This window comes from Manacus candei, unplaced genomic scaffold (genome assembly GCF_025592945.1).
Source record: "Manacus candei isolate 608988 ecotype Guabito, Panama unplaced genomic scaffold, ASM2559294v1 h1tg000035l, whole genome shotgun sequence".
NCBI lineage: Eukaryota > Metazoa > Chordata > Aves > Passeriformes > Pipridae > Manacus > Manacus candei.
In genome coordinates this window covers 9574202-9596899 of record NW_026138083.1, presented here as the reverse complement: position 1 = coordinate 9596899, position 22698 = coordinate 9574202, and the positions used below count along the sequence as shown (strand labels likewise).

At 37.9% G+C, this 22698-nt stretch overlaps 1 protein-coding gene across 4 annotated transcripts in view; it reads right to left on the bottom strand.

Annotated features, from left to right (window-relative positions):
- Window positions 1-22698, bottom strand: part of SOS1 (SOS Ras/Rac guanine nucleotide exchange factor 1) — a 48390-nt gene that overhangs the window by 3493 nt on the left and 22199 nt on the right. For all 4 annotated transcript variants that reach the window (XM_051792985.1, XM_051792988.1, XM_051792989.1 and 1 more), the window contains 12 exons: window positions 13812-13939; window positions 12194-12849; window positions 7273-7354; window positions 6750-6872; window positions 6478-6581; window positions 5188-5410; window positions 4394-4513; window positions 3915-4077; window positions 3464-3581; window positions 1995-2167; window positions 950-1066; window positions 518-782 (listed from right to left, as the gene is read on the bottom strand). In XM_051792985.1, coding sequence (XP_051648945.1) covers window positions 518-782; window positions 950-1066; window positions 1995-2167; window positions 3464-3581; window positions 3915-4077; window positions 4394-4513; window positions 5188-5410; window positions 6478-6581; window positions 6750-6872; window positions 7273-7354; window positions 12194-12849; window positions 13812-13939 — 2272 coding nt within the window. The remainder of the gene's footprint in view (window positions 1-517; window positions 783-949; window positions 1067-1994; window positions 2168-3463; window positions 3582-3914; window positions 4078-4393; window positions 4514-5187; window positions 5411-6477; window positions 6582-6749; window positions 6873-7272; window positions 7355-12193; window positions 12850-13811; window positions 13940-22698) is intronic.

Genomic DNA, 22698 nt, shown 5'->3' with positions numbered 1-22698 from the left:
GAAGAAAAACAGCTGTGGATAGGTCCTGATGGATTTAAAGCAAGGAAATACTTATTTTCAAGTTCTGCAGGAAAACCATCGATGTACACTGAAACCAGTTTGTAATGGCAGATAGCAGAATAAGGCACCCACAAAACATTCATTTTTCACTCCCATTGTTCACCATCAGATACTCATCAAACATATTCAACCCATATATATTTGGAAGCAAATCCTGCAAGTTTGTTTGGGACATATATAGGCACTAGAGATATATCTCTGCCTTCTGTTTTGACAGTTCCTCCAAAGCCTTGTAATAGTCTCTATCTAACACACCTAATTCTGTTCAGTTTCTCTCTTTATAATAAAAACTTACTAAAGAAAAAAAGGAATAAAAAACACTGAAAGTTTTTGCTGCTGCAAGGAGACAAAAGCAACTACTTCTACAGTCACCTTAGAAGACTAAGTACGATTTCACCTGTCTAACATCACAAAATCTAACAGGTACATTGTTGGTGGACTGTCTATCAGCACCTACTTGTATGAAAGGGACTCGAAGGATCAGAGTCAAACACACTGCAGGCGTCTGTGGTGCTTGAAGTGGCAGAAGCAGGGGGAGGGGTCAGAGGTGTTCGGGGAGAGTTTGGTGCAGATGCTGTAGCTTCAGTCTCGCTCTCTGGGATGCGGCTGTAACTAATTTTCCTTGGCTCCTGTTGCAGAGGTGTAGGATGTCTCATGGTACCTGGCCTTGGATTAGAAGGACGAACACCTGGAGACTTGAGAGGATAGCTGTACTTCTTGGGCTAAAACGATAAAAAAAAGATAGCATCAAACAAAATCAAAAGGCCACGAGATCACCTAAATGTAGCTTTGTATCTATGAAGTCAGAGATCTAAAATGACTTCTGTTATCTATGAGAGACAAATGTAAGCACTTTTTGAAAAAAAATTTACAAAACTTGAATACTAACAAATCTTGGAGGAGGCTTGACATTTCTTGGCTCTATCTCTAGTGACTTGTTGAACAGATAATCTGTAAATTCTGTCTCCACACTGTTTCCCATTGGATTCAGGTTTTCGAAAAATCTCTGAAATACAAGAAGGTAGAAAACTTGTCAGCTAAACTGCTTCTTAGTACTGTTTGCTTCTACTGATCCCAACTGTTCAAGAGAAGACAGAAAATGCTGGAGTCAGAAGGAACAGCAGACTTTTAAGTTATTAAATCTATTTGTTGCCAGCCCTTTGCTGGGCATTGCTAGTGCCGTGCTTGGCCTGAAAACCAGTTGTGCAAGTGCCCTAAATACTTTCTGCAGTGCAAAATCAGACCAAGTTAGCTCCAACACCTTCAGAAGAAGCTGCATGTAGTCTGTTGTTACACTGATGCAGGAAAGACTACTCTCATGAGGCAGTCAAAGCCTGAGGAGAACAAATAACAGAAGAAAATCTTGCAGAATCTCTTAAGATAGCCTGTCCTATGACTCTGAAAGTATGTAGCTCAAAATATAGTAAAAAAAAAAAAGGAAGAAAGGAAAGCAAACAGAGAGGACGTGGCCTAGAGAACACCTCAGACCAAGGAGAACAAGTACCAGGAGAAAGAAAAATGTATCACCACCATCAACGCATGATGTAAACATAGTGCTATCAGGTAAACCTGGAAACATAAAGGCAGTGTACACAGGAGGAAAAGGCAACTGGGATCACTGGACAGATAATTTTAACTGAGCGAAGGACAGTGAGAATCCATTAGTTTCAGTTCCTGTTTAACACTGACCAATAAGAAAATCTACCAATGTCCCAGTAGCTGAGAAAAAAATGAAACAAATCCCACCAAACTGCAAGCATTGAGCTTTCTGCTCTTTCTTACAGTGAGACCCAAGAGAGGTTTTATGACAGGCTCCTCTCTGATCCAGTCAGCTTGAATCTATGTGAATTCAGTCAATGCTTAGGGTCTGTCAGCTGACAGAATCATCACAAAAGTAGCTCAGTGCATGGACTCAAGGAAATCATGCCACTTACCCTGATGTCAAATTCCACTCTTAAACAATATGGCTGGTTCTGGTACTGCTGTATCTCTCCTGTTATTTCAGCTACCTTTCTTCTCTTGCTGAAGTTTATAAGTTCCTTCCCGTGTCGCTTCAGAAATTCAGGATTGCCTTCTTCTGTTTTCAAAATGTTAGTTAAGTAAATCCCTAAAGAGCACACAGAAGAAGTTCTCAACACATAGTACAAAACAAGGAGGAAGTCACGACTGGAATACAAAGTCATGACTGGAATACAAAGTCACGACTGAAATACAAAGAATTCTTATAGAATTTAATTAGTGCACTCTAATTATTTAGAAAACTTTGTTGTTAGTGTCAATAAGAGAATCCCACCTAATTTTCAAAAAAGGGCAACAATTTAAATATTTTAACATGCCTTTTCCAGAAAGTTGCCTTTTTTTCATCGAAGTCCCAAAGACTATGCATCTTTCTATTGTTAAGGAAGCTTACACAACTGAACACTACTAGCATTCTGCACTAAAAGTGTATACTGAACACAAGTGCTCTTAATGGCTCTACTCCACTAGACACCCCAACTAAACTCCAAAAATTTATTTTCGGGTTTTATCCTGGCTTCACAATTGCACCAAATCATTTGAAGATCTGAAAGAAAAAAGTGCTCTCAACTCCAAAGATAATGTATCTGGAACTGTAATGATGACTCTTCCAAGTATAACTTGACAGAACTAACTGAAGCTATTCACATGTGATTCTGCTAACCTCTACTCATCTCTGAGGCGGGACAGAAGGTTTCTCAGTTGATCTTATCTTTCTCTGTAGGGCTCTGGAGTATATCTTTCCCCAATTGGTAAAAGGCCAAAGAACCCATCAACACTATTTTCTTTCAGTTTCGGCCTGAAGCTTATGTTGGACAAGTGCAATGTCCAGACTTGGAACTGACCTGCAGCAAACATTTAAGTAACTTGCTCAAGAACAGGAACGCCATGTGCTTAACATCACAATTTGCTAAATCTCAGCAGTCTACTTTAAAGAACTCTTAAATCTGATGATAAAGAACAGGCTTTCTTCCAAAACTCTACTTTTACAGAAATAAGACTTTTTAGTAGAAATGAGACTCTAGCTTTATTTCTCAAAGCTCTTGATGGGGGTCCTTCTTTCTCTACTAGTCAATGGCAATAATATTTCTAATGTGACTGCCTTCTATTTAAGGTATTTCTGGTCACTTCAAACCACATTCAAAGTAAAAATGAGTAAATATGTAAATAAGATATTGCAGACATAGTTATTTTTACTGCAGATAACATCTGCAACTAATAGTCACTTTAATTTTTCCTTCACATATATGTAATTAATGTCTGGGCACCTGAAATTCCAACCCACCTGTCCTGTTAAAACCAACTTGTCACTATTGTTTAGTACCTTAGCTCAATACTTTCCAAATGTTTACGCATAATATAGCTCATTCAAACCAAACATACTTACCAAAAAAAGGCACACAAGGAGGATTAATGGACCTGAGTTTTGCCAAGTATTTCTTATAATGATCCTCACTCAGCTCATAAGCTTCTTCTAAAATCTTCTTCTGGCGACTTGGAATTTGCTTAAAAGAGAGATTAAACAGGTTGTTTGGAAAGGCAGGGTAGAGGTGTAGCCCAGCAACAATACTGAGACTAATGGTCTCCCACAGATATTTAAATCAGAGACCATGAGGACAGTGCCCCACCATCCTGAGAAGCCTTTCTTAAGTGAGGATGGATTTCTTGCTTCTGAAACCAAGCAAAAAACCCTCTCTATTACACCCTGATTGATTAATTTCTTGGGGAATTTACTTTCCTTGCTCCTTCTTTGAAGTACATGCTTACTGAAAAGACAGGCTTTTTTAGTGTAGCTAAGGTACACTTCCATACCAGAAATGGGAAACATTTCACTGTACCTCAAATGTGTGATCCAACCTATACACTGCTGCGGAGTTCATAGCACTGACAATCTCAAGGACACCATTGAAGTTGTTCAGCTCTTGAAAAACTTGCAGGATCTCAATTATCCGGCTCACTACAATTACTCTTTCCTCTAGGTTTTCTGTTTCTACAATGCATCTAAATACACAAGAACATTTGATTTTGTATTAAAGCATTGGTGAGTTTTCCAAAATCAAATATTAAGTCATAACACAAACAAATATGAATTTATCAAATTGATTGAGACAGTTCTGAACATGTTTAGAGATTTGAAAATATTCTAAGAATAAAAAGCTGAGACCATTATGTTAAAATTCTCGCAGGGACCAGTCTTAGCATCCAAACACAACTCAAAACAGGAATTCTCCCCAAACAGAATTTTTCACAGTATCCTTGTGAATGGACTGTCAATGTCCAGATATGGAGTGGGTGCAGATTCAGGAAAGTCACTTACTTTTCAAACCACAAAGTGAGGTTAGTTGTATGCCTTATCATTTTGAGAAGGTTGGGAGAATTAATTTCTTTATCCTCCTTTGTCCATACACTTCCAACAAGTTCTGATGGCTGCACAGCTCTAGAAAAGTAGATGTATTATTAAAAAATGTAAAATTAAAATAATTAAAAGCAGGAAAGAAGACATTATTTTCCTAAACCTTCTTTATTTTCATTGAATTTGGAATTCACATTTAGAAATAAATTCTTAAGGTATCACTTCTCTTTTACAGTGTTAGGCTCCCCTCATGACTATATGGCTGATATTTCTACACTTCTTTTTCAGACTGTAAGTATTTCTTAATCTATGCAACTATTAACCACCTCTGTACATCTAAATGAAGAATGAGTCTGTATCTCATTCACCATAACAAAATGCGAGCTTCCAATGCCTAAACAACCTCTCACAGACAGCTGATATGACATGGTCCATAATCTGCTTCAGAGACTAAGACATAAAAGACCCTGATATAATAATTGTCCATACTTCTCAGAGGTTGATCTACTCAGAAAATATCAAGAGAAAGCTGGAGCACAATACAATTAACAGTACGCAACAGTCCCACGCACTGCATGTTAACTTGGGGAGGATAAAACAAACACCGTATTTCAGAGGGTTTTTTCTGCAAAAATAGTAATTAATACACAGCATCAGTAGAGTCCCTTGACCTATCGTGGGGCTTCACCCCCAGACACAATTTCATGCTGGAGAACATTTTGATTTGTGTTGTGTGTTTTTCAGCGGAGGAAAGTTACCTGTAAAAATCTGACTCAAGTAAAGTGAGCTGCCGAGCAATTTCTATGGGATGCAAAGTGAGCAAGTCAAAAGTCTCAGTGTGTCCTGGTTTGCTTATGTGCCACTCGATTGCTGGGGGTGGGCTCTCAAAAGTGATGTTGTGACTGGGCCCGATGGCTTGTGCCTGCTTTTTCCGGTTGATTATCTTTGTGATCGATTCAACCCATTTCTTCATGGCTTTGCCTGGCACACAGAGAAAACTACTGTTTAGTTATTCTTACTACTGTTTTTCCTAAGAGGTCAGTAAAATTCAGAAATCTTTGGACTTAAACCCAAGACCACTAAATTAAAGCAACCATATATTCTTTAGAAGTTGTGTTCTCACACAAGTCTGAAAGTATTCAAACATATAAAAAATTCCTCAACAGCCAACGCTGAACACGAGTTTGCCAAGCACAAATCAGAACACCCAAACTAGGCTCCTGCTCTGATTTAGATGCTTTCCTTTCTTTTCTGAGTTTACAATAAATTTATGGGAACTAACCTTCTTTCACCCAAAATGCACTTCTGCAAACACCCTGAACTTTACACTTCAGGGCAAGAGCGCAGGTCCAAAACCACAGAAAATTAAATTACAAACAGGGAGAAGCTTCTCCCTGTACTGTATTTACCATCAAAGCTCAGAATAAAATCAAAAAACCAAATGTCTTTTTAACTCTACACCATAAGAATTTCATGCACAAGTCCACTGAAAATTTATCAGTAGCCCCCACTAAACCAGCTGGCTCGTTCTCCCCTCTTTTTAACTGCTAAATAACCATTAAATACTTCTCCGACTGCTCCTGTATCTGTCTTGGTTTTATCTAAAAACATGAAAAGTCTGTACAATCACAACTGCAAAGTGTCCTACAGTTCTAATATGCACTGTGAAATAGCTGGAAACCCTTGTTTTAAAGAAATTGTGGTTTCCACCATCAAACTTTTATAAAAATTGCCCCTTGTGTAAAGTTTAAGATGACAATCAAAGCAATTATTCTGTCCTCAGTTCTTATTAGTTTGCATTATTTCAGTCCCTTTACAACAAAACCAGTGCTTATTTACATAAATAACAATCATTATTCTGAACAGGGGCCAGATTTTGAATAACAGTGGGGGGGGGGAGTGATGAAAGTTTATTCTACGCTTTTAATGAAGTATTTAATAAGCAGTCCTGTTTTTATCCACTCAGTGAAAGGAAAAATTATTCCATTCCATACCTTTAAAAAGGGATGCTTTATGATAAATGCCAGCATTTAAGAAACTGTAAGTACCTCTAACTGTTCCAATGAATTCCTCCAAACGCTTCAGAAGATCAGCATCTCGTTCAAAGTCATAGAAGTGGTGTTCTACCCAGTGTCGACATACATTTAATACTCTGCAAAAGTAAAGAATAAGTAAACACTCTACAACACAGTTTATCTGCCCCATCAAAGCATTTACAAGAAAGGCAATGCTGGTATGACCAAGACCCAGTGCGTCCAAAAGATGGTACTGCAAAAGACTTAAAGGAATTCTGTTTGGCTTACAAGGATGCACCACTCACCGTAGCTGCACAGGCTGAATGTACTCTTTTCTAAACCTTTTTAGCTCTGCACTAAGAGGTTGGTCTCCGTTCTCCATGGCAATACGGTCGGCTTCCGTTGGCTCAGGCTCTGGGATTTCAAATCTAGCACAGAAGATGGGTGTAAGCACTAGGCTCCTATTACACTACTCTTGGTCACAGCATGCATGAATTAAAGACAGCTTGAAATTCAGATAATTTCCACACGGCAGTATCTTGTGTCTTTGTAAGTACATAGGAAAATTTGCTAAATTCAATACCAATACACATTTCAAAGACAAAACCACGGGATGCTGAAGTTATTGGAGCTACCTGAACAATAATAAAGCTTCTGGACATAAACTTGTACATTTTACTGGCAATCCTTGAATTTGACAACTTTTTAAAAAGTGTTTGAAGTGAATCAAAACCAACTGGAATGCCAGAATCTTACGAACTCCAAGTAAAAAATAAAAAAATAATAATTTTGCACTTCATAAGAACAGTATTTTTAACAGTGTCATACCTTTCTATTAGCAAACTCAGCAACTCTTGAGGTCTACAGAAGGATCTATATGTTGTGAGAAAAGTCCGAACAAAGTTGGGATCTAAGACAAAGAATAATTTTACACTTATGTCAGCAATTACCTGATTTTTTCCTTTAAAATTACTGTAACTATCCTTTAAAATTAAGAATGCTGCCCTATCAATTTACAGAGAAGATGACGTAAACTTAAATGGCTTTGGTAACAATTCAGAATCTCTTAAAATAGCAATTCAAAGCAGAATTTAAAACCAGGGTTTTTTTCTGTTGAAAGTTCAGAACAGTGACTTTCCCCCCCTTCAATTATTAAAAGATAGGATTCTTTTCTAATGACTTCAAAAGTAACAAATAGATGATTTTATTCATGAGCTATCTAGTCAACAACTTCGGTTTTGACAATGATTGGGACAAGATAACTAAAAACGACACAGCAAGTAACCCTGCATTGGGTAGAAATGGCCTCTTCTAGAGGAGAATGTTTTCCCTGAACTGGACAACTGGTCATGGTTAAGGCAGACCAGGCATTTTTCAGCTAACTTGAGAGCTATACTTTGAGGTTATATTTATTTCACTTCAAGAAAATCAATCATTTCATTTAAATTGACCAATTACTTATCAGTTCATTTACAATATGAAAATGTTTTTTAAAAACAAGCAAGTATTCAAAACAAAAAAACAAAGCATCTCCCATAATTACAGGAGCAAAACCATTTGTTTTCAAGTATGAGGAAATGCAGTGACAGCACACTGGCACCGCACAGAGCTAACTCGGAACAAGGTTAACACTGTTATCACTGAACAAAATTAGTGAGAGAACTGCAATGGCTTTGCATATTAAATCCATATTCAGATTTTAAAACCTAACCCCAACTGGTAATTGTTCTAACACAGAGTGGCTGAAGAGGAGCACACAGGACTTGAAGCAGGAGCTGTAACATAGGAAAAAAAGCTTGCTTTATTTGTCCTAATGCTATATTAGAGTTGTTTCTTAGAATATGGATTTTTAAGAGCTGTTTTAAAATCCTCCTTAACTTTTTACCAGCATCTTGTCCATTTGAATGAACATTCTACTCTTACTAGATCCCACTAAGTTCTTCATTTAAACAACAGTTTACTGTGATGTGTCACACAGGTTAACTGTGTATTGTGTAACACAGCATCTACTTGCATTTCTGTTATATGATAATTCCCATTTCTTAAACAATTGGCTATTCTGCTTTACCCATGTCCTTCATTACTCCATTTTTCTAATCATAACCCCTCTCCCATCACTCTTGGAAACTGTACAATTTTTGCTGTACTAAGGAAGCAGAGTAGCTCACGCTTTCGCAGCTTGCATTCTGTACATAGCATCAACCCTAAAAAGATTTTGTCTACATGAAAAATAAAGCCTCCATGGCTATTAACATTTTCAGATCACTGCAAGCTCTGAGTCATAGCTATTGTTATTTACAGGTAGGGTCAGCAAACAAATCCACAATACATATTGAATTTTAAATGAAGTAGATCAGAAAATCAAATCTAACTTTGTTATCTTACTAGCAAAGACTGTAACTCAAAATAGTGTACAATATACGAGCAAGTGTTAAAAAAAATACAGACAACACTAGTTAGCCAGGATGTCTGTTCATGTGATAATTCTCTCTTCAATGCAGCCAATTTGAAAGCTAAAAAAGAACAATAACTTGTTCTACAAGGATTTATAAATAATCACCCTTGAATTCCTTAAGAAAGGAAACGGACACTATGATGACGCACAAGCACTCTTAACATATCAAAGCTTTAAAAATAGAAGAGCACTGCCCTATAGATAAAAAAAATTGCCATGACTTTAAAATCTTGGTACCACCTAACCGAGCTGCTCTTAAACAAAAATCAGGCAAGAGGAGATAACAAATACAGAAACATATTAAAACAAGTAAACCCCACCAGAATATGCAAATAGGGTCAGAACATGAATTTCTAATTGAAGGGCAGTTTCTCTCATATAAAAATATATGGAAAGTTGCTTTTGCAGAGGAGATTTCTCCCTGTTTCGCTGCTCCACCACAGGATAGTTTGGACAGTCTGCTGCACCTTGGGGCCAGGTGGCCATCAGGGCTGTCTCCCTGTCTGAGTTCTGGCAATGGGTTGGATCCTTCCCAGCCCCAGCAGCATTGATCCATTAGAGCCGTCTCTGTTCCACAGCATAACAGAGAAATATTTTGGCTGATAAAATGGTTTGTGCATTGTCAGGCAGGTGAGGGAAGAAAAATAAAAGGTCCAACACCCATATCTACAAATGAGATGCATCATGTGGATCTTCACAGATGATAAAAAAGTTGAGACCTGATTTGACTACCGTCTGAACAGAGTCCATGTACTTCTCAACATGCAAGTAACTAAACTGCTCTTCAGCTACCTGCAACAAATTCATACCACCTCTGCAACTATATCTGTAATTATTCTTTATATCACTTGACCTACAAAGAAAAAAATGTAAAGAAAAGTCACAGCTATGGTAAATACTGCCTTGAAACTGTCAGATCAAGGGCTGACACAACCAGTCACACCGTATTTGAGAAAAGTTGCCTCAGAAAAGTAAAGGTTTGCTATTCTGGCATAAGAATGTAGAGTCAACAAAATCTTTTAAGATTACCATCACACAAACACAATCCTATGTGGGCAAGAAAAGCATTTCTCCAGTCTGTAGCTGTTTGGTTATATATCATCAGAGTATTCATCTTCCCATGTCTCCAAGCAAGCAAGAAGCCTTGAGCTCAGCTGACACACGTATGAAAGAGCTGAAGTGTTAGTATGGAAAGTTGTTGTCCTAAACCCTGCATCTCACAAGATGCAACAAAACACTAAATGATTTACACTGAAAATGGACCATGCTTCCTGTACAACAGAGCATTTTTGGCTGAGTCATTATATCTCTTATTTATTTGTACCCTTGGAAAAGACTGCACAGAATGATTAGAACAATGATGTTTTTCCTCACAGATAAGCAATTATAAAGCAGAAGGTATAGAAGATAAGAGTGTTGAGAAATGATGTGCAACCTAGCAATTCAGCATCACATCCATGTAAGTTGCACAAAGATCTTTAAGGCTACAAAGACAGGCTAAATACATTACAAGACAACCATTTTTACCCTTTTGGTCAAAGTCTTTCAGCCTATCTCACAGTACCTATGTTCTCTGTTCTCATGCAATAGTTTGGTCAATGTCACCCATACCTACAACATTAGGCTTCAAGCAACCTACTTAAAGCCCTATTAAATAGACATTGTCACAAGCAGGGATTTAAATGACAGTGGACAAAATGGATCTAATCAATTGATCTGAATTCTTGATGTTCTATGGGCTAGAAAGGCCAAAGAAAGAGATGCAGACACAAAAAACCCCATACAAGAGACGTATTTCAACAAGCTACACACGTCACAAAAAGAGGCCTTCCTGTTTTATGGAACTGAACAATGTAGTCTGTGGCTCCCTGGACAGATACAATGCCTGAAGAGCCCTGTTAGCTGTGGCACTGAAGGCCCAGCACGTCTGAAAAAGGCAATTTTCAACGGTGCGCAAGTCAGCCAAAGCAAAGCAAATGTTCACAAGGGCACTAATGAAGGACTATTTTTGCTAATTCTTTGGCAAAGACAACACTAGCTTAAAAAAAAAAAAAAGTGTTTTCCTTTCTCTGAGACTGAATTGTTTGATTTTAACTTCCAAACCCATAAAATTATGTAATAAATCATGCCTACAAAATTTGAAGCCAAGAGCTAGAAGTTTATAAAGTTACAAGAAAATGAAGACAGGCACAAGACTGCTCTGGTAAAAACTGCCAGCACAATATTGCACTTGGCTTTTTAGTAAATGTAAGAAAAATTCAAGGAACTGAGAAGAAGAGCAATAAAAGCAGTGGAGTAAAGAGAAGCAATTACAAGTACTTAAAAAAGTAAATGAGTACTAAACTACACAAATTATAATCTGCTTTTTATATAATGTATGTATTATATTCTTTCAGTCAAATATTCCTGGTTTATGGAGGGTATCTAGGACTGAGCTGCAGAAGAACAATCTATGATAATCAAGAGTGTAAAGAGTAAATAGAAAGAAAAAAAAGAAACTGCTGAATATGAAAAGCACTAATACCAAGATGTGTGAAGTTTCAGAATAACTGACACACAGATAGAACCAGAAAAATAACAAAAAAAACTCCAAACCCCAAATGCAAGCCCATGCTTGGCAGCACAGCTTATGAAAATGCTGGGATGTTATCAAGAAAAACTCCACACATTGAGGTTAGCCTGGACCATCACATAAATGTCTTTAATGTGTCTTCAACACAAACAGAAACCCTAAGTCAAAAGTCCTTACATCAAATTCTCACTGAAGTTCTGATTAAGACAAAGTCCTGAGGCCAAATTATGCAAGTGACTGCTTCTATCAAGCTGATATTGGTCTTTCCATTACATGCCAGCACGGACATAGGTTACAGATGACAGAGTACAACCCTTAACTGAAAACACTGGGCCCATAATTTCTCCTGCAATGTTGGCGCTTCATGTGCCACCAAGCTTTGGAAGTCTCCAGGGAAGGCAATTCTTGTAGCCTGGGGCATAAAGGAAAAAGTATTGTCTAGAGTTCAATTCCTGCAGGCCCCCATCCCCCCATCCCTCGCACAAGAAAACCTTATGCACATGCATATGTTCAACCAAGCAGGATTCACATTCTTAATAGCCACAGCAGGGAATACTTAGATGTCAAAACTATAACCCAAAGAGCATACTAGAGTATGTGCACTGCAAAGCACACTCACTTTCCACTCACTTTCTATATTTTGCTGCATGTATTTAACACAGGAAGAGAAGCATAAATGAGTCACCACCTTGAGTTTTGGCTATATAAACCAAGTGCCTCACCTGCATACATGTGGTAAGTCAGCCTCTCGATGAGCTTCACAACAGTTCCTGCCTTGATGATGGGGATTCCAGATTTGGGCTGCATGTTTTCTTCAAACACAATATTCTCTTCAGAGTCGGGTTCTGCAAATCTATAAAGCTCAGGATTTGGAAATCTCATCTGCTCCTCTTTTTCTTCCTGCAACATTGTTACATCCAACATCCTTTCCAGCGTGCTTCTATATTGCAAAGATATCAATGCTGCCATCCAGTTGTTTTTCTCTTCAGCTGATTTAGCAGCAAAAATAACACTGTTCTCATCTTTTAAGATGATTTCAAAAGCATGTCTGTACTCATTAGTGTCATCTTTATCATTGATTTGTACCTTTCGCATGAAGAACTTTTCCTTTAGTCGGTATTCTGCATTGCTAGCACCAGGGAGTCTTGGCTGGCCATGATTTGACTTACAGCAAATCATCAAGCCATCAAATAGAAATATGTGTCTCTCGTGCTTTGCTCCTACACGTGTGAGTGTTCCTTCCATGATGAACTCGTTACAGCACTGTCCAATGTCTTTACCCTCCCAACCATCAATATTTTTCTGGATTTCATTCATTTTCTTAATTGCTAGCTGTTTCCCCTTCATCTGCTGAGTATAGAACCGGCATGCAGATTCACTTCAGTGAAGGATGGGAGAAAGGCAGCCTATTAGTACACATGTATTTGAAAAACACAACCACCTCTAACAGCAAAAACACCAGATCATCGTTCTGAGTAGTGCGAATTCTACTGAGAATGCAATTTCAGCACTCAATATCAGCATTACTGTAAGCCTTGACTAATGTTTCTGTTAAGTATCTCCTCTGATAAATTCTCTACTTATCTTCAGCAACAAATATTTTACCTAAACACAGGCAACCAGATGCAGGCAAGCTGTTAGTGCTTCTTACCCTAACAAACCACTCACTTTCATAACCAACAAAACAATTTTAGATTGCATTAATTTGAAATGAGCACATTCAGAAAAAAATAAGCTGTTAAATGCATTCATATCCAAGCCTAAAGATTACCCTTTGCAGCACAAAACTTATCTGGCAAAGAAAATATTGAAATAATTTTAAGAGCAAAAGCAAAGTTTTAACATATTTAAATAATTACACAAACATTAGCATTAAAAGAAACAGCAGGTAGCATAATCCAAGAATTTGCTACAACAGTGCAACTAAGTACCAGTTAGCTATGCATCTATTTCTATTATCCAGTGATAATTTTAACTAATACTGCACAAAAAACTCTTCAGATTTCAAATTCAAGAACATTCTCTTCTAATCACACAGAAAGGTACTTTTACAATATAGGTGGATATTTATTATCTGAGCATAATTATCCCACGAATGCCATAACTTTCTACTTACCAGTGAATTCTCAGAACGTCTCAACTACCAGTTTGCAAGGACACATAGAAATTGGAACTGTTTTCAAACAATAACAAATTATCTTGGCTTTGATGTCACTTCCTCTGAAAAAGCAGGCTTGTCACAAACTATTTTGTTCATTGTTTACTAAAAGAGGAAACTGGGAGCCCTGGATTTATAGCAAAGCATTAAGAGCAGAAAGCAGGAAAACCGGAAACGTTTACCTAAGCCTTCGTTTTGCAAGGCTTTTGGAGCATATCCGTTCCATACTGCTTTGAAGATTGAGTAAGGCAGTTATTGCTTGCTTTAAGCACTCTTTATCCTCTTCATCCTCACTTCTTTCTTCCAATTGCTGTGAACATTGAAAGTAAAAGACAGAGAGTGTTACAAGCATTTTGGAATGTGCAAATCCAGAAGTTTGACCCAGGAAGAAGAAATCTAACCATCTGCTGATTTTGCATGTTCCTGCTTGTTATTAAAGTTAATGAAATAACCAGGTGCCTTACTGACACAGGTGAGAGACAACAGTCTGCTAAGAACTTAATCTCAGTAAAAGGAGAGCAGCAGTCACTAAGGCCCTCCAGACACAAACACACTCAGACAGGCATTATTTATCTCAAACTAGTTTGATTTACCTTACATTTCCTTAAAGGAACCCATTAGAGATGCTAAATCTTAAGAGTGATAAGTGATGAAGGAGATCACCATATACACCATTCTACAGCACAAGATCAAATCAGTGGGATGTCTGTATGTTTTTAAGACACATAAACACTCCTGGAACAGACAACCTGGACCCAAAGCTAAGCAAAACTCCTTCATCACATTTATAAACAGAAGATTACAAGGGCTCTCATCTCACTAGTAACAGTCTAATCAATAATTCAGGTTGAAGGGGACCTTGGAGATTACCTTATCCAACCTTCAGCTCAACTGCAGAGCCAACATAGATCAGATTGCCTAGAACCATAGCGAGTTTTGAATCATTCTCAACATAGAGTAGCCAAAACCTTTCTGGACAATCAGTTCCAATGTCTGAAATCCCTCAAGGTAAAGGTTTTTCTTCCAATAGTTTATCAGGATTTCCCTTACTGACTTTTCAGAGTGGAATATGTGGAACTACTATGCAGCTGTGAACGGTATTTCTCTGTCTTCCCCACCCCATCACACAGTCAAAGACGGGAGCAAGGCTTCTCCTCCTCCTCAGCCTCCTTTTATTCAGAATAAGTAACCCCACTCCCCCAGCTTCATCACATGCTCCATGCATCAAGCCCTCTCGACAAGCCCTTCCAGGGGGCTTGTTTCAATACACCAAAGTCAACAGGAAGCCTGAGCTGGATGTGGTTCTCCTGACATAGCCTTGTAAGTAGTGAACAGGTGGGTGCTGCTGTTTCCCTCAATTTGATGGCTACACACTCGTTGATCAGCAATACAGGCCTCTGTTGCTGGGAGGGTGTTCATCTGGCTTCTGCACAGCTTATCCACCAGAACTAAGATTTTTTTCATGCAAAAAAAGCAAAGGGGAAAACGGTAACCAGAGGGATGGTGGGGAGAAGTAACTGTTCCTCCTCCATGGAGGAGTTGCTCAGCTGTTCATGGCCAGCTTGTAAAACCAGGGTGCCTAAGTCCCTGTTGAGTACAAGCTACACTCATGCCTTCATATACTAACAACATATCTTAAAGGGCAAAAAATATAATAAAATTCTAAACTAAAACAGTAGGAGAAGAGCTAATACTAATATTTTGTAACTATTGTTATGATGGGTAAGTTTTATAAAACAAGATCTGCCATGTTTAAGATTGATTAAGATTTTCATCTTAAATCTTCATTTAAGCATTAAAATGTTTCACATTACAGTTAGTGAAAGAATTGGTGACTGCAGCTCTGGTTTAGACATTAAAATGAAATAACATTTACAGGATTATTAAGAGACAAGCATTTTAGACTATTACACACCAAGATTTGGCTCTACTGAAAAGATTTTTGACAGAGGTGGTAGAAGTGAAGCAACAGGCCAACACCGACCAGAACAAGACACTCTTGGAAACAGTACAATCATGATGTTTGCTTTCAGTGTGAAATAGAAGTATTGTCCTCCAAAATCCAACTGAATACAACATATTCATGTGTTTGACATTTGAACGGGTCAGAGAAAAGCATTACATTTTTCCCTAACCAGTGTTAATCATTCAGTGCAAGAGCTGTCAATGCCAAAGACTACTTTGTGTTTTCAGCCATAAGGATCACCACAAAGTTCATTCTAGGCAGCTTTAGTTCATGTAGTGCAATCTGTCACACTCTCAACCTAAGCAGCATTAGGTATGAGTGCCTACTCATGTAATAGTAGCTCACTATTTCAGCTCACCGAAATAGAGCTGACAATGCATTACAATAAGCATTACTTCCCGAAAGGTCTTGAGGAGAATACATAATTCCAAGAAGGAACAGACTACCCTCATCATATTCCTCTACTCTCTCAGTTTAGAAGAGGTATCATCTTTCCTTTGCTTCAGTTTTGCAGATCACCTAGGTTTAGCAAGGATTTCAGACAAATGAGGCAGGTGCAGCACTGCTGGCAGAAGTCCTGAAAGAAAGCTAAGAAAAACCTGGAACTAAGATTTTGTATCTTTCCTACACAAGAGTTCCAAAAAAGCCCTTTGCCATGTGCACTGCCTTTTTACAAACTTCCATCAAAATAGTCTGGCTGGATTTCCTACAATTTCTGGGTTGCTACCCTTCAGCAATGGACGAGACTGTTTTAGCCTAGTTTCCTTGAAAATAAGCCTTATTAGGTCCCACAGTATTCTGTACATTCTCTTCAGAAACAAACTGGTACAGATTAACACTCATTACTGCAAAGCATTCTGCTCCTATGTTGCTTATAAAATGCTTTTTACAGTCATCTCTCTCTAGTTGCAAGTGTTGGTATTCATCACAGAATAGCCTATGTCCTAAAGCAAAACACATATTTGTATGTAGTGCGGGAGAGAAAGCAGATAACATTTCCCCATCAGGATCCATTGGGAGTAATGATAAATGGTATTTACCATTTCCAATGGTAAACAGAAAGTAAACTGGAGTCCAGTGAGTGCAATTATGTTCCAGGTTTAACATTTACAAAGCAGTGTGTAGTAGTGCGCGTCTTCTCATGTGTAAGACCAACGTAAAAGGCAAACCAGACAGTGCTGTGAACTCCTACAAAGACACTTCTCTGGACACAGAAGTTTGGAAGTTTATATGCCAGCATGGTATTGTATAATTACCAGTAACAGACTTAGTCAGAACTGAGCTTAAATTACTGCAATGTTTTCATCTTACACTGGCCCCAGACAGTTTGAAAGAGGTGGTTATGGAATGAGTAGTGGCATCACTGCAAATCCTGCTGATCCTTCTACAGCTATGCAGTGCCCCCTAATGAACAAACCAGGGAAATGCTAAGTAAGTGGTGGTGGCTGGTTTTGGGGTGGTTTTTTGTGTGTGTTTTTTTACATAAAGTGCACTGTGAAGAATACTGTAATATTACGTGAAGGAAGTGCTGATTTCTGATTATCAGTAGTATTACAGATGTTGTGCATTTTAATAATCTTATGAGAAAATATTGGCTTATAGCTCATGTGATTCACAATACTACCGGCGCAGTATCCTGATCATTCAAGGAAAACAAACTTGGAATATAGACTGCTACAGAAGTCTCTAATTAAAAAATAACAAACAACAAACTACATCCTAGGCCACAAGTTTTGAAGAAATATCAAGAAATGGAAGACAAGATATTTTGTTGTACCTGTTGCATAGCACACGGATTAGACATTTATAAACCCCGGAAATTTCAGACAGATCAAAGAGAAAACCTTCTCATACAGTGCAAAATTAGACTATGGTGGTAATTCTTTAACACTGTCAGGGAAGCATCTATCTAGAAATACAATGATAGAAAATACGTATGAGAATATGCAATTATAACCACACTAGCAGGCATCACGATGGGTGTAAATTCTTGTATTTTAGGGCTTTTATCACATTCTAGACCTCTGTCTTCCTAGAATATTATCCTAAATCTAACCACTAACATTTGTGAACTGCAAGGTCCCCGGTTCATCTCCAGGTAAGATCAAAAACCAGCTTCAATACATAGAAGAAAGAGTCGAATACGGGAGGCAGGAAAATCACAGTTGTGTCTGCTTAAGCTTAACTCAAGATTACTTGGCTGTAGATACTTATTGTCCCTCACAACATTAACTCAAGAAGTTTACTGCATAAGTGATCCAACGTTACAAGTGGAAGCTCCACGCCACAGTACTCAGAACGATGAGCTCAAACCAGTGCTGCTTCAGAGATGCCTCTTCAAAACCCACTACGTAATTTCTCCAGAGATCCTGAAGCCCACAGCCCACAAAACACCTGCACAGCTGGCAAAACAAGCCTGGCTGCAGCATGGCCTGGCTACCTGCTCCGTAGGGAAATGCCACATAGGTAAACCACACATATACATGGGAACCTGAAGTGCAATGACACCAGTTACTCCGCCTTTTGTTCCAATGCCTCACTGTTTTCTTCAACCTACCAAAAGGCAATCCTGAAACACGGTGTTTTATAATCAAGAATAAAAACAAATAGGGTTTCTTCTCTGACAAAGCAGGCAGGTCTGCTGGCACTTCACCACAAAACAATCCTGGATTGTTTTCTCTGCAGCACTGAGGTACCCAAGAGCACTCTCTGACTTTTTGTAATTCCTACAAATAATAAAAAACCTCAACCCAAAGCAGCAGTGTATTGAGGAAAAAAGTGTTCTCATATCTAGAAACTTTAATTTTTAGAAAGCATCAGGAAATCAGCTGGAACAGCAAATGGGAACATCTGCAGGGAATCAGCACACTTCTGGAAAATGCTAGCAATCTAAAAGGCACCTCACTTTTGAATCTTGAAGGAAACTTCACGTGCCATATTTCTGAACATATATAAACAGCTTTAATGCACTGAAATTTGAAAAGTCATTTTGTTTACATATAAACTCAGACAATCTTGAGCACAGTGCAGCAAAAATATTCATACAGTTCTAACTGTTTCTTCAGATTTACATTACAGTAGGAGTGTTAGTTGCATTGAGTGGAACAGAACTTAATATATATTCCTGAAGTAATGACAAAAGCTTTTTCTCCACTCAAAGTTTAACTATGTCTTCTCAGTTTAATTTTAAAAAGTTACATAAAATTGCACCATCTTACATACACATGTCAAATATCAAACCCCAGATAACAAATAATTAGTTACAAAAAGCCTTCAGTATTCTCTTGGAAGTACAACTTAAAGGACACTGGAGCTAAAAAAGCCCTCATCTTTTATTTCACATTAAGTTTTAACTCACAATATAAAATACAATCAGCCCATTGGGAAGCATACTGGAGAAGTAAAGCATTAAAACAGAGGAAAATAAGAAGCATTTTGACTTTTAGTACAAGATTACAGGTTCTTTTACATCCTTACTATGTGACTTATAATAGATCTTAAATATATGTTGAAAATTTAAGTACATCAAACGTCATCTGAGACCAAAAAAGTAAAAACATTTGGGTTAAGGAAACGTGAATTTAAGGAACTGCTACTTTGATTACTCAATGCGAATGTTATTTGGGGAGGGGTGTGTGTATGAAATTAAAATACATCTGTTTCAGAATTAAATGACACTACTCTGAAGAGTGCCACTTTTCAAATCAGGATGGACAACTGAGCAAAAGTCAGGAAGACCCATCCAGACATATATACTTATACAAGTCTGTCAGCTGATGTTTACCAATTCAGCAGTTCAAAGTTTACTGTAACAGGTTTCCTTTGTGGCCAATTTCTCCCTAGCATTCCCATAAATGGGTATAGCCTGTCAGGAGACCATATTCCAGATTAGGTTTGCTCACCAGCTACTGCACCCTGTAGTGTTTCACCTGGTATCTGCTCAGCAAGAAGAAGTGCAATTTTGCTCTCAGCTTCTGCGACTGGGAAGGGATTTATGTATGTGATCAGTGTTAGCTTACACAATGAACACCTCCTTCATCAAGGAAGGGATAGAAAAACAAAGCCTTTTTTTCAAACACATTCTTTGATGTTCTCATAAAACCATTTCCTAAACATTCAGACTTCTTGTAGGCTACCAGCTGCCATTTCTGCATTTCACATGCCCGGATTTCATTACTAGGGAAATGGTTACTTTGCTTATAGGAGGCCTTGTCTTCTCAGAGTAAGGAAAACCCATTTGCTCTGCATTCTTCAGAAATATGGGGACTTTTTTTTTGCATATGCTGATGTTTCTTCCATGGCAGAATCATTACCTTTCTGCAACAAATGTACAAGTTCACAGATTCTTCCAGAGCCTTCATGCTCTGAAACTCTTCTTTCTTACTGTCACTTTGGTTTGTCTCATCTTTATTAGCAGACCTGCAGAATATATTAGAAATTTAAAACTCATAATTAAATTCATAACATTTAGTTAGATCAGTATTTGAAATATCACAAAATATTTACCTATGTGCTTCCACACTTGTAATTGAGGTCTTCCATTTTCTTCCCCCAAATTTTCCATAGTAAAGACAATGCAATTTGAAAACATCTTCCCTTTCTCTTTTGTAACTCCAAAGTGGATTAAAATCCACTTTTTCTGGTTCGACACATTTCAAGTCTGATCTTTGCCAGACAAGGTTGCAAGGCTATAAGCAAAACTGGATGACACCTCTATGTTTGGATAGAAATATATGATTTTTTGAACAGAAATGTATGAATTTTTGCACACTACATAAGGTGAATTTAAAATTTCAAAGATCATTCTGGGAAGCAATAGCAGGACCCTGTTGATTTTAAGAGGAACCCTGGTGATTAATTAAAAAACAGCAAGTGAAATGAAAGATGACAAGCAGAAATCTATCTGTAAACTTGGTCTACAGAAAGCACAAAGGGAACTTGTTGTTTTACTTGTATTTGTTATTTCCTACACATTTACATCAGTTTCCACTGACAGAAAACATAAATCTCCACTGCTATAAGAGGAAACAGAGAAATGATGCTGGTAGTGAGACTAAATCCACAGCTCCACACCCAGAAGTATTTCCACTGAAGAAATCAAGCATATAAAAATCTCAACCATAGCACAACCTCTCTCCAAGGATCTGTCTTTTTTACAGAATGTGGCAGGAGAAGAGGACAGGGAAATACACTGTATAACTGAAAGATTATACAGCAATATAAGTGTATCAGGGACTGTATCACGACTGCCACAGTCACAAAAACTAGGAGTTGAAAATTCCAGCTTCTTAACATTCAATCCTCGATGGATTGTGTCAAAACTTTTACTCAGTGGGGGAAAAAAAGGAACAAAATTTGTCCAAGTTCTTGTAACGCCCATCTATTTTCATGACAGCTTGGCTTTGGGTGTTCAACATAAACTGCTGCCATGTAAGCCAAAGAGCTATCTACCATCATTAGCAGCAGTCACTGAAAACTGGGAACAAACCACCAGCCCCAGCAAGCAGTCAGTTACAACACAGCTCTGCTAACTCCCACTGTACCATAGACACTTTGCCATGCAGGTATTTCTAGAAAATTCACTGGAAAATGAGACTTTGGAACCCTACAGTTGAACACATAAGTGAAGTTGTAAGTTGGGATTCAGTCAGTGCTTCATTTGACTTCCCACGGACAGCATCATCTAGATTAAGAAGTCTGGCCCTGTGATACCCTATTCCCTTCTTCAAGGACCAAAGTACAGCTTTTGTTGGACTGGCAGCAGATTGACAGTAACACAGCTCAAGTGTCACTGAGGACTGTAAGCAAAGTCAGGAGGATTTTTTTTACTTTTACATCTGTTACATTTTATCCAGCTTTTGCAGAAAGGCAACTTTAGAGGGATAACAGAAAAAAATGTTCTCTGAGGTAGTTATTTCTCATTAGAAAATTTCCTAGAAAGAGACATCTGCATCTCAAAAACCCAAATACATCCTGTGTATAAGGAAAAAAAGCTATAAAATAAAACATACAGCCCCATCACAACTCCATAACAAATGACATAAATCATTAACAATGAAGTGATACACATGTACATATATTTATCTGACACAAACACACAGGAAATACATCAACAACTGCCACAGCTAGAAAGAAAATTCAAGAGCTACATCAGAGAGACCAATTAGTTAGATTAACATTAACCACGTTTCTGGGAAAAGTGTGCACACACACACACCGCCATGTGACAAAGTTTTATTTTCCCCTATCAACTTCCCTTGTGGCTGACAAACACAGAACTGACTTAAAGCACAAACCTACTAGCATTTAAAGCTGAATAGAAATAGAAATATTGTCAATGAATGCTCACAAGCAAGAAATAAATACAGAACCTCATTTACCTGGCTGTACCACCTCCAACTTCTACCATAAGACACAACTTCTGAACCTTTACAACATTCCCGTTGTAAAACAAGTCCTCTTAGTTTAACCATACGAAGAAGTTTCTCAAATTTGTCACCTACTGTCATACTCTAGGAAACCTCTTCTTAGACTTCAGACCAAATTTTACCAGCTGCTTCTCCCAGGAAACACCCAAATACTCTTTGTGGTCCTTATCACACACTAGCAACAGTTTGGTCAAGCAACACTTCATCCAACAGACAAACCTCCATGTGTCACAGAGATCTAGAATTGCACATTATCTCCAGTGGATATGATCAATCATCCATATCTGCAGTTACATATATAAATTATGTAAAACAGTAATACTTCTGATTTTTATTTATTTCAAACCTGTACTGTGCATACAAGTTACCGTGTTTGGAAAGAAGCACTGAATCCAAAGTGACTTCAAAAAGTAAAATCTTTTGCTGACACTAAGTGAATACTTGCTTTAAATAATTCACAGCTAGTTCAAATCTGTGATTTTTTTGGTTTTAATAGTAATTGAAGTATCCTTTAAGAATTGATTAAAGCAAGAGAACCTGTTACTCTCAGTGCCTGTACTAAAGGCAAGCAATCCAGACTGTGTTTTGAGACAATGATCTATAACTGCAGATATTGTAAAAGCTTTGCAGACTGCCAAAGTTCAACTAATTAAGACTCAGTGATTCTCCACCCTG